Raw genomic sequence first — 15186 nt, forward strand, 5'->3', positions numbered from 1 at the left:
CAATTAGACAATAAATGTAGTTATTTCTCACCTCTGCTTGTCTCCTCTCTTTTTTCAGCCCAGAGCCTCCTGCCGTGCACTCTCCCGGAGGCCGTAACGGCTTCGACACGCAGTCGGACGTCTACAAGATGCTGCAGCACTACGAGGAGCCCGTGTCTCAGCCCAAACAGTCCGGCTCCTTCAAATATCTCCAGGGAATCCTGGAGGCTGAGGACGGAGGTATGGATTTCTTAGTATTTGCAGGGAGTGCACAGCAAGTGGGTTTGATTTAGTTTAATTTTATCCATCACATATTAAGAAAGTGAATCTGATTATTCTGAGTTGATGTGGAGAGAGGACACAGTAGTGTCAGCATATAACTTTATTAGATGGATAAACTGGTCAGTAGAGTTAATTATAATTCCGTTCATTCCGTGCCCACATGCACATTTCATAAAGTGTGCTATATATGTACATGTGTGGAGACATCTGAATAAATATTTCCTCCCGTGGAGATGGAGCCGACTCCGGCTCACGCAGCTTCTCTTCTCAAATCCTCCGTCTTAACTGGCATAGTTTTCCTTATATAGGAAAGATTCACAGAGAGGGAGAGAGAGAGGGAGTCAAAATAAGAGAAAACAAGAGGTGGAGAAAAGAGATAAAGTATGGCGAAGTGCTTACGTGCACAGATGAACATCGGAGGGAAGTTTTTCTAAGGCAATTTGCTGCAAAAACAACTTCATAAAGGACAATAAAGTGAGAAATATGGCTTTCCTGTCTGCCTTCTGACCACTGAGCCGTTCAAGGGTCATGATGCTGACGGCAGCAGAGCACGGATAATCCCCCCTGGACTAAAAACCCTCTCTCTTCTCTCCTGGTTCCTTGATAATCACTGGAATAAGGGGGCGAATGTTGTTGTGAGAGTAAGTCATTGTGAATCCGGTGTTGTTGCAGAAGAGAGGAGGTGATGACCTGTTTGACCTTTAACCCTCAGCAGCTAACAGCTTATCTTCAACTGAATGGGTTTTGTTTTTGTTTTGTGAGGTTTTAGTTTTAGCGGTGGCTTTAATATTCTGCTGTGAGAGTACACATACACTCCGGTTCTCAGGATTAAACTCTTGTAGGTTACGGATTCCAGTGGTGGCGGTGCACATGTTTTTCGTTTGGAGAATCAAATGATTCTCTAATACTTTGTAGCTATTTTTGAGTTTTCTTTGTGCAGCAAAACAACAAAAAACGTTGAATTTGTCGCATTAAAGTGGTGCCTTGCAACTTCGAAACGGATCCTTGTTCTCTTGCTTTGATTTGACGGGAAATCACAAAAACGAAGCAGAAACGCGATACACAAGTAAACAGTAGACAGGAGGCTTGGAAGATTCAAAAATCAAGTATGAAATATAGGGGGTTCTGTTATATGTGTCTATTAAAAGCAGGAGATAACAGCTGAGAACATTCTCAGACAAACAGATAACTCTGTAAGATAACGTCTCCAAATGGAGATTCAGCCGGAAAACCTTGGTTTTTATATATATTTTAGGGGGGAAAAGTGATGATTGATCCCCCATCTTAGTCCTCCTAGTAGAATGAAAACCTTCCTGGAGGTTATCACACCTCTGGGGTCAGCGTTTGATGTGTGTAACTGTCACAGGATAATCCACAGCACATGGAACAACAACACGACGGCCTGCTCCTGCAGTGAAGCTGGGACCTCTGCCAGACTCTTTCAAACATAATAAGATAATTTACTGCTTCATAATACACTCAAAGCTATGAGAGAGAGGAGGAGGGGGCTCGGATGCTAATGATGGACAATGAATGGATTAAAGAGATTAGAAGGAAACTGTTTGCCTGATTGACAGACTAAGTCCTTGATGAGATGAACCTCAGGTTTACACAGGGATAATTTTTTTAAAAAGCTACCTGTCTCCGTGTTCACGTTTGGCGCCGTCACTTATTCTCTGTGAGAGTATGAGAATCCAGCGGTCCTAACATATGTGCCTCGCCGTTAATTGCACATTAGAGGAGAAACCGAGCTCGGATTAACGGCAAAACCGGGACACAAGTATACGATCCGTCCCGTGTTTGCATGCATACCTTGTTGTCAGGGCTTTTAAATCACTGTAGTTGCTCCCTGTTTGAAAGGAATCCCCTGCAGAGGCCATGTTGACTTTCAGGGGGGCTTTTAAAAGTCAAAGCAAACAAGAGTGTCAGTTTACCCAGAATTCCACAGGCCTTACCATAATTGGATTGCAGTGTCGATGGAAGAGGGCGGAGATTTTCTACCTTGTGCTTGTTTATTCCCAGAAAAATGGCTTTCTATAAATTGCTGTGGGGTATTTTTCAGCGTATGGCGACGGTGTTAAAGTTTCATGACACAGAGAGTTTTTTTTCCCCACAGAATACGACCTCTGTGAATTAAATTAAAACCTCCTACAACAGCTGTGGGTGTTCAAAGACGGCAATGTCATACTTTCAGAGCGTGATTATTGATTGCCTGCAGGATAATAAGACATAAATCCTGAATAAGAGCTGTTACCTTTATGCCACTTGGTCATGTGAAACACATGGCCAGGTTTATGTCGAATGAAACCGCTTGGGATCGCCTGCAGTCATGGCAGGGCGTATTTATTTGTATAGCACATTTCACTATAGCAAAGGCAAGACGAGGTGCTTTACAGAAAACATATACAAAGGCAGTTAAAAAGTTAAATTAATGGTTTGAATTAAGAAGAAATATAGGTGACAGTAGTTGGAGTAAGTGTTAAAAGGAGAGCGTTTCCAAATCTGTGACTCTAGGGACAAAGAATAAACCTGTCCCAGATGACCTGGTCCTGCAAATTCTAATTTTATTTTGGCCATAAAACTGTGAAGTGCTTTATAAACCGACAGCGTTATTCTAGAATACATTCTTTGGCTCTTTCTTTGGCTCCAAGAACAGGACTGATACGATCTACTTTATAGGTTAAAATGTTCCCATTTAAAGCCACGGCAGTGGGAGGAATTCAAAATCTGGACGTGAATGTGAAGTTTTTAAAGAAATATATCAAGTGACAGCAGAGGGAATGTTCTGTTACAGATAATTATTCCACAGGGATGAAAACGTATGAGATTTAAAGCCTCGGTAACATTCCTGGTCCTGCGGTTGTTAAACGCGAGTTCAAGGGTTAACGCTTCAAACTGTCTGATGGCGCGGCGGGACCAGACTTTCATTTATTTATTTATTTATTTATTTTAAATTAAACGAATGCCCTGCATTGGCCGTCACTCATATTAGTGTCATTACAACTCCTCAGTGTACAGCGATAGGCAACAAACATTTGGTTTTACTTTTTTCCTTCTTGCGCTAACATTTTCTCCACACATTCTTTTACCGATTTTGCCGATTATGATTTTATTTCTTCCTTCAAAAAAAAAATGTGTTTCCAAAACTATCGGATGAATTGAAAAGCTGTAGCCCATGTGATCGAGAACAAATCAAGACTTTGTCTTGCTTGAAAATAGAATTCCCCCAGCATCAGCAGCCGCAGCAGCAGCCGTATAAACTTACATTATCACAGCTGTTTATTGTGATTCACTTTTCGCCCTGAATTCCCCGCGGCTCCAAACCCTTGCTCTCGATTGGTTTGCGTCACACGGAGGAACAACACGAGCGTTTAGCCGTTTTTACAACATGTCTGGTTGATGTTAGTCACAGTGAGGGACACACTTTGCACCGGGATGGTTTTTGTGGGGCGAGATATTTGTTCTAGTTTGCCAACTCGTCACGCATTTGGTCTTAGGTTTGTGTACAAGCAAGACCAAACAAGTCCTCTTCTAGTCTTTTTTCCCACCACACATTCCTGACTTTGAAGACCTTTTATTAGTAAACTCGCAAAATTGACGGAACATGAAAGTGTTTCCATTGAAGTGCATCCTAAGGTAATAGAATCATTAATCCCAGGAACAACACCAGCTCCTAAACACACCATGGAGCAAAGAACTCCGAATCTAACGCGTATACCGCAGGAAGGAAAGGTCCTTTGAGTCATGTGCCAAAAATGCGAGGTAATTAGTCTGTGGTTATCAGTGATCGGGGGCCTGTGGGGACGCACGGCCTCTCTGACACATCAGCACAGTTTATGACTTCTGTCCCACTGAAGAAGTTCCAGATATCCAGCATTAAATAAACCCCCTTAACACATTTCTGTCAGGCTTTTTAAAAAAATACTTAAAGGAATGGTATCTGCCATTCCATCTTAGTCACATATGTGAAATAATACTACAAAAACCTTTGTTTCTTATGGATTATGTGTGTTTAAGGTCCAGTATTTAACATTTTGGAGGGTTTAGTGGCAGAAATTAAATGTATATTATACTCACGTGTATGTTTGTGCAAGTGTTTATTCATTTTAAACTCAAACTTGTTTATTTTAGCCTTAGATTAAGCCGTGTTTATTAAATGTACAGAGGCTGCCATCTTTCTACAGCTCCCCATGCGGTATAGCTGTGTGTTTTGTAGTGTAATAACCAGATAATATAACCAGATATCCAGATAAATTCATGCCAAATATTCAATTTTTGCAGTCAGATGAATGTCACGGATAAATCAAATGAAATCAGATCAAGTTTTGTTTGTACAGAGGCAAATCAAGGCGTTTCAAGGAGGAAAATACACGAATTAACTCTAAATTAACATTTAGAGATGCTTATTTATAATGTACAACTATAGTTCACATCCTTTAACGATATTATTCAAAAACACCCACTTTTTAGAATGAAAATTGATTCTCTCTAAATTATTTCAGTACAAATGTAGCTGGAAATGTTGTACGCTTATCTTTTTAAGGTCTAAAGTTCCTGTATTTATTCTGTTGTTGTTATTGTGTTATTTCCAGGTGTGTCTCCAACAGACAGAATGAGGAACCTGAGGTCTCCGGTCAGATCTCCGATCCCTAAACTGGGAAGCCCCATTCCCGCCATCTCCAGCCCCATGTCTGGTCTTCAGAAGCTGCCCCAGTGCACACGCTGCTGTAATGGCATTGTGTAAGTGTTGCACAGACACACACACACACACCATGCTTTATAGTGTGTCAAGTACTGTGTTGAGTCCTCACTGCAGCAGCTTAGGCTTTGTCTTACTCTATGGACCGAAATCTGTGATTATAGCATGCTGATGATTTACTCTTAAATATTATTATTATGAAGCAGTTTCATTTAACATCTGGAAAGGATACGACATTCCCTCCCCCTGCGCTTGTTTAATCACGACACGTGGTCGTAAAAGTGAAAAAGTTCCATTAAGTGACTCATGTTTCTTCCCTGAAAGAATAAGAAGTAAACGTGTGTAGGTTGACCTGCACCAACAGGCCTTCAAAACTAAAAAAAAGTATTCCCATTTATCATTATAGCGATGAAACCACATCCTTTCCCACACAGATACTGTATTCACGTTCTCTTACCTGCGTACACACTAAGATTAATCGCACACCTTTCTGCCAGAAAAGCCCCATACACCGGTAATCCCCCCCCTCCCCTCAATCCTCTATAAAGCAGCTGCAGGTAAGCGCGGTGAAGTCATCTGCTTGCTTTACACATGAATAAGAGCACATTGTATCATGATTTTTTTTTTGGCATAATAATAAAGCGAGCCGTTAAGACCTGGCAGCAATTTACAGGTTTATTTAAACAAAGTATGTCAAGAGTTTATCCAGTGAGTGATGCGGTTCAAATGATTCGTCAAAGCAGAAAGGGGAAAATCTTACATAGTGAATATAAAAAAAAAAGACTGCAGCCACTTCCCTGAAGTATGACATCATGTGGAGATATATATTCAAATGCTTGCTTGGTTACATTTGCTTTCATTATAAAACATGATAAATGTTGATTTGCATGTCTTCTTCACTTTTTATAGCTTGTATTTTGGTGCTCTAGGTGTGTTATATGTAATCTGACATAGAATGCAAAACTAATCCAGTTTGCATGAAGTATGTTGAAAATATTCATTTGTTGTGTTTTTTTAGATCATAAAATGAAGGTGCATCATGGAAAAAACCTGGCAATTTAAGGGTTAAAATGTTTAAAAATGCATTAATATTTGATACGTATGGAAAGGACTGATAGGGACTTTATAGCTTGTACTTTTATCAGCATGTAAAGATTAGAGGGAAAACAACACTATGTCAGGTGTAATGTAATCTATAATAATGAAAATGATGGCAATGACATCTATGACAGGCGCTCTTTCAGTTCAACAATGCACCATTTTCTTCTCGATCATGTTTCATCGTTCAGCTAGTTTTGTTTTTGCTTTTCCTCCCTTCCACTTGTACACATATAAGGCTGTGTTATTCCTGTACTCTGCTAGTAAAAATACATTTGGGAGCAGGAACAGGAACAAGGAACTGGAAATCAGTAAACACTGAACTCATAACTGGAGAAGGACGGGACGATGTCGTCCAAAAATAAATATAAAAACACACCAGGAAATGTTAAGATTAAAGCATCTGGAGCTCCAGTCCAAGAAGTCTTTATTCATGAAAATCCCTTCATGTCTCCATGCAGCGGCACCATCGTGAAGGCCCGGGACAAGCTCTACCACCCCGACTGCTTCATGTGCGACGACTGCGGCGTCAACCTCAAGCAGCGCGGCTACTTTTTCATCGAGGACAGTCTGTACTGCGAGACCCACGCCATGGCGCGCGTCCAGCCCCCAGAGGGCTACGACGTGGTCGCCGTGTACCCCAACTCCAAGGTGGAGCTCGTCTGAGTCACGGGCGTTTCTGCGACAGATCCAATTAAATGCCATGTAATATTCAGCATTTTCAGACCTGAAAACTCCCCAAAAACAAGCAGACATTGCAATCCGACAGTCGTCATCTCTCAATCAGCGTTGTTTACCTTCAACCCCCAGGTCCGAGACGACCATTTAACATAACAATGTACATATATAACAGTGTATTTACCAGATTATCCCATACGATAAACACGAAATGAGATGAAAAATCCAAAACACTACACCAGCAGCCGCCTGTTTCCTCACTGACATTTATATCACATCATAACATAACTTCGCTGAGGAACACTACATTATTGTTGATTGAAAATGAGTTTTGCTTAAGGTCATTTTCTAACTTCTATCTTGCAGTTATACAGTTTTTTTTAACTCCTGTTGCAGTTTGACTTTTGCATTACATCTACTTTTTTAGACTTTCACACAGTTTCCCAACTTTATAACAACACAGAGGAACACCTCTCCAGTTAAGTTCACTTTTCAGTTAACCGTCAATAACTATAGTTCACTAATGTGCCGCCGTGTGCTTCAGGGTGCAGGTTTTCAACCTTGTAAAGTGGAAAACTCTCTTTGTAGAGGGATGAAAGCAAACACGCCCTGACGGGTAAACAAAGGCCGTGTCATTTTAGGATTTGTGAGCGTCTAAAATCTATAGAACAGCCTGAAAATTTGACGTTCTCGACAATGAAGATATGAGAAGTGCTCATTCACAAAAGAATGCAGGTTTCATACAAAAGAGATAAGACTCCAATAACCTCTCTGCTCTTTCGTGACAACACAGGAGATATAACACATAGGAACCTAAAGTGGAATGCCAAGATTCACTACATACTTTATAGAATGGTGTCCTCTTTATGGACCATTGGAAAAAGACAGGGGTTTGTCGAATAGTTGTAATACAATTCCTAGTTTGAATGTAGAAATGAAATAGTCTTCTACATTTCCTGAGAGAGTGATGAGTCAGAAAGGGGAGGAATAGCGGCCGTCACTCTCAGCATTTTGTCAATAGTGAAGTAATCCAGGTGGATAAGAGTGATTTTATTCTAAACTTTGATTAATTTGAAATAAGAATGAGGACAGAGGTGTTTATTTCCATCCGTTTTTCTTTTCTCTACGTGTCTAATAACAATGTTGTGTAGCCACTGGTATGCCACCTATACTAGTTAACTTGTAAATGATGTGAAAAATGATATTTGCCACAACGTTGTCTCTTTGGTCTTGTATATATATACATATATATATATTTGTTCTATTGTGATCAACTTTAATACTTTAGTAAGTAACACGACGTCACTCTGTGTCTATGAATGAATGAATGAATGAATGATTTTCTCTTACACACGTTGTCGTCATCTTCTTCTTAACTTATTTTTCTACCAACACGTGATGTCCTGGATATTCCTATGTGCTTTGATGTTTCTAAGCTCTAAATAAAATGAGAAGTGCATTGAGTATGACTTGACTGTTGACTGTTTTTAAACGGCAGAATTTCCTCATTTACAATGAAAAAAATCACACACTTCCAAGTCATCTTAACCCTTAGAACACAGAGCACTTTGGCTGCTTTTTTTCCATTACTATGTTTAAACATACGGTATATACAGAGATTCTATGATATATCATTTTCACCAACTATATAAAACACACCTGAGCAAAAAGTACTTTGAAATCAGATTGAATTTGTGAAATTCTGGAAATACGGCACAGCTCAAAAGTTCACTTGGCTCGTCTTCATGAACAAAAAGAACAGAAAAACTGTTTATTTTATACTTTATATCACTGCTAAACATGCGATATAAAAAATGAATCATAACTTTGATTCAACAACAACATAAGAACACAAAAAATATGTTTTTTAAAGCCTGGATATGTGACCTATAAACACACAAACACACCCCAGTATGTCCATATAAGGAGTTGTGTATTATTCCCATGGCAAATTACCATGAATGCACCTGCGGCACAGATCCATCTCGCAGGTGAGGTTTAAATTACTTTGTGCTTTTAGTAAAAGTATAATTAACTTTCTTATAATTAGCATTTGCATGTGGGAAACATGAGCAAATGTTCTCCATATGTCACAAGACTCAAAGTTTGCTGTCAGTACCAAAAACCTTTTGCCATAGGCGAAATTCAGGTGACTTGTTTGTGTTTGTTTTCTTTAAGGATGTTCATGCAGGTTCAGTGCAAAGGGAACTTCATACTCCAGGAAAACAGATGTCGAGAATACCGGAGACATACGAGGAGAATTCTCAGCCCAGAACTCACATATATTAATTTACTTTCTGAAGTAAAATATGAAATTAGCTCACTTAACAGAACCACACTGTGAAGTGGAGACAGAGAGGAGTTTATGCCTGGAAAGAATTCCAGCCTCACTGACATCTATAAACATTGAGTCCCATTTTAAACATAAACATTTCATGTTGCACAGAAAGAGATCTCGCTGTGTTCTGGACTGGAGAGACGGCCGCATCACGACTTCACCACCACCGCTGTCCATCACATCTGTGAACACTGAATAAGCTAAAAACCAAGCAATTTCCATGTATGTGTTGGTGCGGTAGCAGGCATACTACGCTGCTGCTGACAAATAGTACACTGATTCACTTCACTTTCAATACTGTCATCTAATGTAGGCCACCAGAACAGACTTCTGGCAAGGGCTATCATTTTAACTATTCCCCAGTGGTGCTCATGTAATTCAGACAATATCCTGTTTCTCAGATTATCAGGCACTACCACACGCTAACCCCATAATAAACAATCATCCTCAATGCTAAGCTCTAATTTTCTCTGAAAATAAGGCTTCAGTGATTCATCCTGTACATGTTTAGGCCACCCAGTTAACACCAACAGTTTAACCACTCTTAACATAGGATCGGTGTCTGTCTCTTTGGCTATTTCTCTCGCAGTAATAGGTAAGTCATCCAGGTAAGATACCCTGTAAATTGGGTTTGACACCACATCTACATCAGGTTTCACAGGTAATCTCGATAAGGCATCAGCATTGCTATGCTGTACTGGATTTCGTATGTATACGCTGCCAAAATTAGAGCCCACCTTTGTAATCTAGCAGTGGCCAGTGTTGGTACACCTGCCCCATAATTTTCAACAGTGGCTTGTGGTCTGTCAATAACAGAAATTTCCTTCCATAAAGATACTCATGGAATTTAACAACTCCAAAAACAAGACCCAATGCCTATTTTTCCAGTTGAGAATGATTCTGCTCTGTTTTAGTTAACATTCTGGATGCAAATGCTATAGGCCTCTCGCTTCCATCTTTCATTTTGTGGCTGATTACAGCACCTCCTCCATAGGGGGAAGCCCCCCTAAATAGTTTGGAGTTTTTATTTATTTTTTACAAAAAAAAAGTGCCGACAACTTCATAATAAAATGGCCATAATCTGAGTTTAAATAAATAATGATGTAACCTGTCATTATTCACTTAAATATGATCATAAATCTGTCCGTTTCCCTTCACTTCATAGTGTAAGGCAGAGGGAGCCCCTTCAGTGCGTCGGTATCCAATCCATTCCACTTGTTCATTTAGAGAACGCCCGCATCACTGAAAATCCAGTCCGCGTTTTCCCTGCGACCTTGCTTGCACTCCCGCAGCGACAGTGCGTGTGCACCTTGAAGCGCACAGAGCGAACACAGCAGCTTAGCAGAATAACGTGAATGAAGAATGGACATCAGAAAGTTTTTCAACAAAGTAAGTATTTATCACTGCTGCTAGTAACAGTTAGTTAGCTACAGCTAACAGCAGAAACTCCCATGTAATAAATGAACTAAGTAAAAATACAAAACTAGCTTGTTGTTTTGCGGTCAAAAGCTACATTCCATCTCTAAAAGAACACTGCTACTTAGCTAGCTAGCTAGTCTGAGAGTGCATTGTGAAGGCCCTGTTTGTTTATAGAGTTAAGTGTGCAGTGCACTCTTTTTACCATAGACTAACTTCCTGAGCATCAGCTGTGTCATCTCATTTACGCATGGATGCACACCGTGCATCAGCAGCTGAGTTCATTCAGGTATGATTATCATCAGTGGATAATAATAATAATACACTTATAATAATCACTCCACCACCCCTGTTGACCTGTAGGAGTCAGGGCAGAGGAGCACAGGGAGCGAGAGGAGAGAGACCTCTACTGGAAAGGTGAGTCTGAAGGATTTCACAGGATGGAGTCATTTGTGATGCAGACAGTCTTGGAATTTTATGGAACTCAATATGAATATGAAACATTTCAGTCAAGGCGCACCATATAAAACGTATTTAATTTGAGCTTTCATTGAGGAGAGTTGTAATGATTAAGTGGCGTGGACCCGAAAGCAGACGGAGACGGAGGTGGCTATTTCAAAACAATATAAATTTATTAACAAACGTATAACATAAAACGACTTCCCAAAAGTGGGAAGCGATAGGGGATAGATGGAGAGAAAGGAGGAAAATTGTCCTTGCAGCTACTGCGGGGGTGACTCGGCAGGTCGGTGGAAATCCAGAGTGGAAACAACTCACGAACGTGGCACAGGAGATCCCAGGAGAATAGGGAGACCGGAACAGCCAGGGAGTTGAAGACCAGCAGGAGACGTGACGACCTGGAGCGGAGACGAACGGGTAAGTATTCTTGTGAGGTAAGTACAGCGAGAGAGCTGGCAGCATGACTTTACCCATGTATGTTCGAAAACGATCTGACACCGGTGAGGAGAAATGGCTCCGCCTTTAAGCCCCGCTGATTACACATCTGGTGCAGGTGAGGAGGAGCCGCGCAGGTGCAAACGATCACCGGTGTCTGGGAACTGGGTCAGCCACGCCCCCTGCAGAGTCAGAGGAGAGGGAACAGAGCAGCAGCCACAAAAACAACACTAATAATAAAATTGAGGAGAAGGTGCAGGTGGAATCGTAACAGTACCTCCCCCTCAAAGAGCGCCTCCTGGCGCTAGGCCAGGCTTATCCGGGTGGGTCCGATGGAAGTCCCTCAGCAAGTCTTTGTCCAGGATGAAATGGCGTGGGACCCAAGATCTCTCCTCCGGGCCGTACCCCTTCCAGTCGACGAGGTACTGGTGACCCCGGCCCCTGCGTCGGCTGTCCAGGATACGCCTGGCTGTGTAGGCCTCCCCCCCGTCGATAAACCTGGGTGGAGGAGGAGGGTTGGAGGGTGGGACCAGGTCCGACTCCTCCACTGGTTTTAGGAGTGAGACGTGGAAGGTCGGGTGGACTCGTAAAGCTCTAGGAAGCTTCAGGCGGGCGGCGGACCTGTTGACCATCCGCTCGATGATGAACGGCCCAATGAAACGAGGTGCCAACTTCCGGGACTCGACCTGCAGGGGAAGGTCTTTAGAGGACAGCCATACCTTTTGTCCTGGGCGATAGTCTGGAGCCGGGATGCGGTGGCGATTGGCCTGCCTCTGGCTCTGGATGGAAGATCGTTGAAGGGATGACCGGACCTTTCTCCACACCGCGTGGCACCGGCGAAGGTAGCTCTGGACAGAAGGGACGGCGACCTCCTCCTCCTGGAAGTCGAAGAGGGGTGGTTGGTAGCCCAGGGTCGCCATGAATGGGGAGATGCCGGTAGATGCGGAGACCAGGGAATTGTGCGCGTATTCCACCCATGGAAGCATGGAACTCCAGGAGGCGGGGTGGCGGGCGGCGACACAACGGAGGGCACTCTCCATGCTTTGGTTGGCCCGCTCTGTTTGGCCGTTAGACTGGGGGTGATACCCGGACGTGAGGCTGGTGGACGCCCCCAACGCCGAGCAGAACGCCTTCCAGACCTGGGAAGTGAACTGAGGCCCTCTGTCTGAGACGATGTCCTGCGGGAACCCGTGGAGTCGAAAGACGTGTTCGACTAGAAGGTCCCCCGTCTCGATGGCAGTTGGGAGCTTGGTGAGCGGTATGTAGTGGACGGACTTCGAAAACCGGTCCACCACCGTCAGGACCGTGGTGTTTAGGCGAGACGGTGGTAGACCGGTAACGAAGTCTACCGCAATGTGGGACCAGGGACGACGTGGGATGGAGAGCGGCTGCAGGAGACCAGCTGGAGGGCGGTTCGAGGTCTTCCCTCGGGCACAGACGGGACAGGCTCGGACGAACTCGGCAGTGTCCTGAGGCATGGAGGACCACCAAAATCGCTGGCGGAGAAACCGGAGAGTGCGATTGAGGCCGGGATGACATGTGAGCTTAGAGCCATGTGCCCACTCTAACACCTCCGAGCGTGCCGCGCCCGGGACGAAGAGCCGATTGGGAGGACCGTCTCCTGGGTCTGGCTCCGCTCCTTGGGCCAGACGAACCCTCTCCTCCACCGGCCAGGCAGCAGCTCCCACGATGCAAGCTGGGGGAATGATCGGCTCGGGAGACAGAGAAGGTGGATCAGGTGAGAATAGTCGAGATAGTGCGTCCGGTTTAACGTTCCTTGACCCAGGTCGGAAGGTAAGGGTAAAAACAAATCTCCCCAGGAACAGGGCCCAACGTGCCTGCCTGGAGTTGAGACGTTTAGCGTCTCGTAAATAAGATAAGTTTTTATGGTCTGTCCAAACGATAAAAGGAAAAGACGCACCTTCCAACCAATGTCGCCACTCTTGGAGTGCCAGCACGACCGCCAACAGCTCCCTGTTCCCCACGTCATAGTTCGCCTCGGCCGGGGAAAGGCGTCGGCTGAAGAAAGCGCATGGGTGCAGCTTTTGGTCGGCAGGCGAGCGTTGCGAGAGGACGGCCCCAACTCCAGTGTCGGAGGCGTCGACCTCGACAACAAACTGTAGGGAAGAGTCAGGGTGGGAGAGGATAGGTGCAGATGTGAACAGTACCTTGAGTCTCTGGAAGGAATTCTCGGCGTCATCGGACCAGCAGAATGGTTGCAGCGGAGAGGTGAGTCGAGTGAGGGGTCCAGCCACCTTGCTGTAGTCCCGGATGAATCGCCGGTAGAAGTTCGCGAATCCAAGGAATCGCTGCAGCTGCTTTCGGTTGGAGGGGGTCGGCCAGTCCCTCACCGCGCTGATCTTGGCCGGATCTGGAGACAGCTTACCCTGGTCGATAATGAAGCCAAGGAAAGGAACTGAGGAAGCGTGGAAGACGCACTTCTCTGCCTTGGCATACAGCTTGTTCTCCAGCAGTCTTTGCAGCACCATGCGGACATGCTGGACGTGTTCCTGCTCGGACTCCGAGAAGATGAGGATGTCATCCAAATACACGAACAGGAATTTGTCCAGCATGTCACGCAGAATGTCGTTGACTAGGTGCTGAAAGACTGCTGGAGCGTTCGTTAATCCAAAAGGCATGACGAGGTATTCAAAATGTCCCATTGGCGTGTTGAAGGCGGTCTTCCATTCATCGCCCTCTTTGACGCGAACCAGATGGTACGCGTTGCGAAGGTCAAGTTTGGAGAATACTTTAGCCTTGCACAGAGGGCTGAAGGCAGCGTCCATGAGCGGCAGCGCGTATTTGTTATGGACCGTGATCTCATTGAGACCACGATAGTCGATACAAGGGCGCAGAGTACCATCCTTCTTCTGAACAAAGAAAAACCCGGCTCCGACAGGGGATGAAGAGGGACGAATGAGACCAGCGGCCAGAGACTGGTTGACATATTCTTCCATGCATGAGCGTTCGGTCTGGGAGAGGTTATACAGCCGTCGGGAAGGTAATGTGGACCCCGGAAGCAGGTCAATGCCGCAGTCGTATGGTCGATGGGGAGGAAGAGAGAGAGCCAGGTCCTTGGAGAACACCTCCCCGAGGTCGTGGTACGCCGCCGGAATCGTGGAAAGATCTGGTGGCTTGGGAACCGGAACCGGAGTGGTCGAAGGAGCGGGCAGTGCTGAGCGGAGGCAGCGGGAGTGACATGGAACGCTCCAGCTGGAGAGTTGCCCAGACGACCAGTCGAACCGAGGATTGTGGAGCGCCAACCAGGGCAGACCCAGCACGATCGGGGAGGAAGACGACGGAATCAGGAACAATTGAAGTAGCTCGTGGTGGTTGCCGGACAGGACCAGGGCGATGGGTCTGGTGCGATGAGTGACTGTGGCCAGGATCTTGCCGTCGAGGTCGTGGATCTCCTTCGGAGTCTCGAGCGGGATCGTGGGGATCCCGGCCTGGAGGGCAGTGTCCAAGTCCAGGAAACAGTCGTCTGCGCCAGAATCGACCAGACAGGGGAGCGTGATCGACTTCTGGTCCCACCGGAGTTGACCTGGGAGGATCACACGTTTCTTTGTGGCCCGGGAAACGGCACCGCCTGCCAACACTCCTGCGTGTGTTGGAGGGCTTAGTCCTTTAGGGCGTACTGGACAGTCTGCCCGTTGATGACCCAGTTCGCCGCAGTAGAGGCAGGCCCCGCTTCTCACCCTCACCGTCCGCTCCGCGGAGGTGAGTCGAGTACGCCCCAGCTGCATCGGTTCAGGTGAACCAGGAAAGGTAGAAAAAGGAGGCAGAGGAATGGGAACCGGAT

General features: G+C 44.9%; 1 protein-coding gene across 1 annotated transcript in view; it reads left to right on the forward strand.

Moving 5' to 3' along the window:
• The window catches only part of pdlim4 (PDZ and LIM domain 4), a 34244-nt gene extending 26120 nt beyond the window's left edge, over nt 1-8124 (forward strand). Inside the window, exons 5-7 of the mRNA XM_083885797.1 lie at nt 59-219; nt 4854-5001; nt 6520-8124. Coding sequence (XP_083741923.1) covers nt 59-219; nt 4854-5001; nt 6520-6724 — 514 coding nt within the window. The 3' untranslated portion in view covers nt 6725-8124. The remainder of the gene's footprint in view (nt 1-58; nt 220-4853; nt 5002-6519) is intronic.
• The last annotated feature ends 7062 nt before the right edge of the window (nt 8125-15186 follow it).

The sequence above is a fragment of the Microchirus variegatus genome (genome assembly GCF_963457635.1).
Source record: "Microchirus variegatus genome assembly, chromosome: 2".
In the NCBI taxonomy this organism is placed as follows: Eukaryota; Metazoa; Chordata; class Actinopteri; order Pleuronectiformes; family Soleidae; genus Microchirus; species Microchirus variegatus.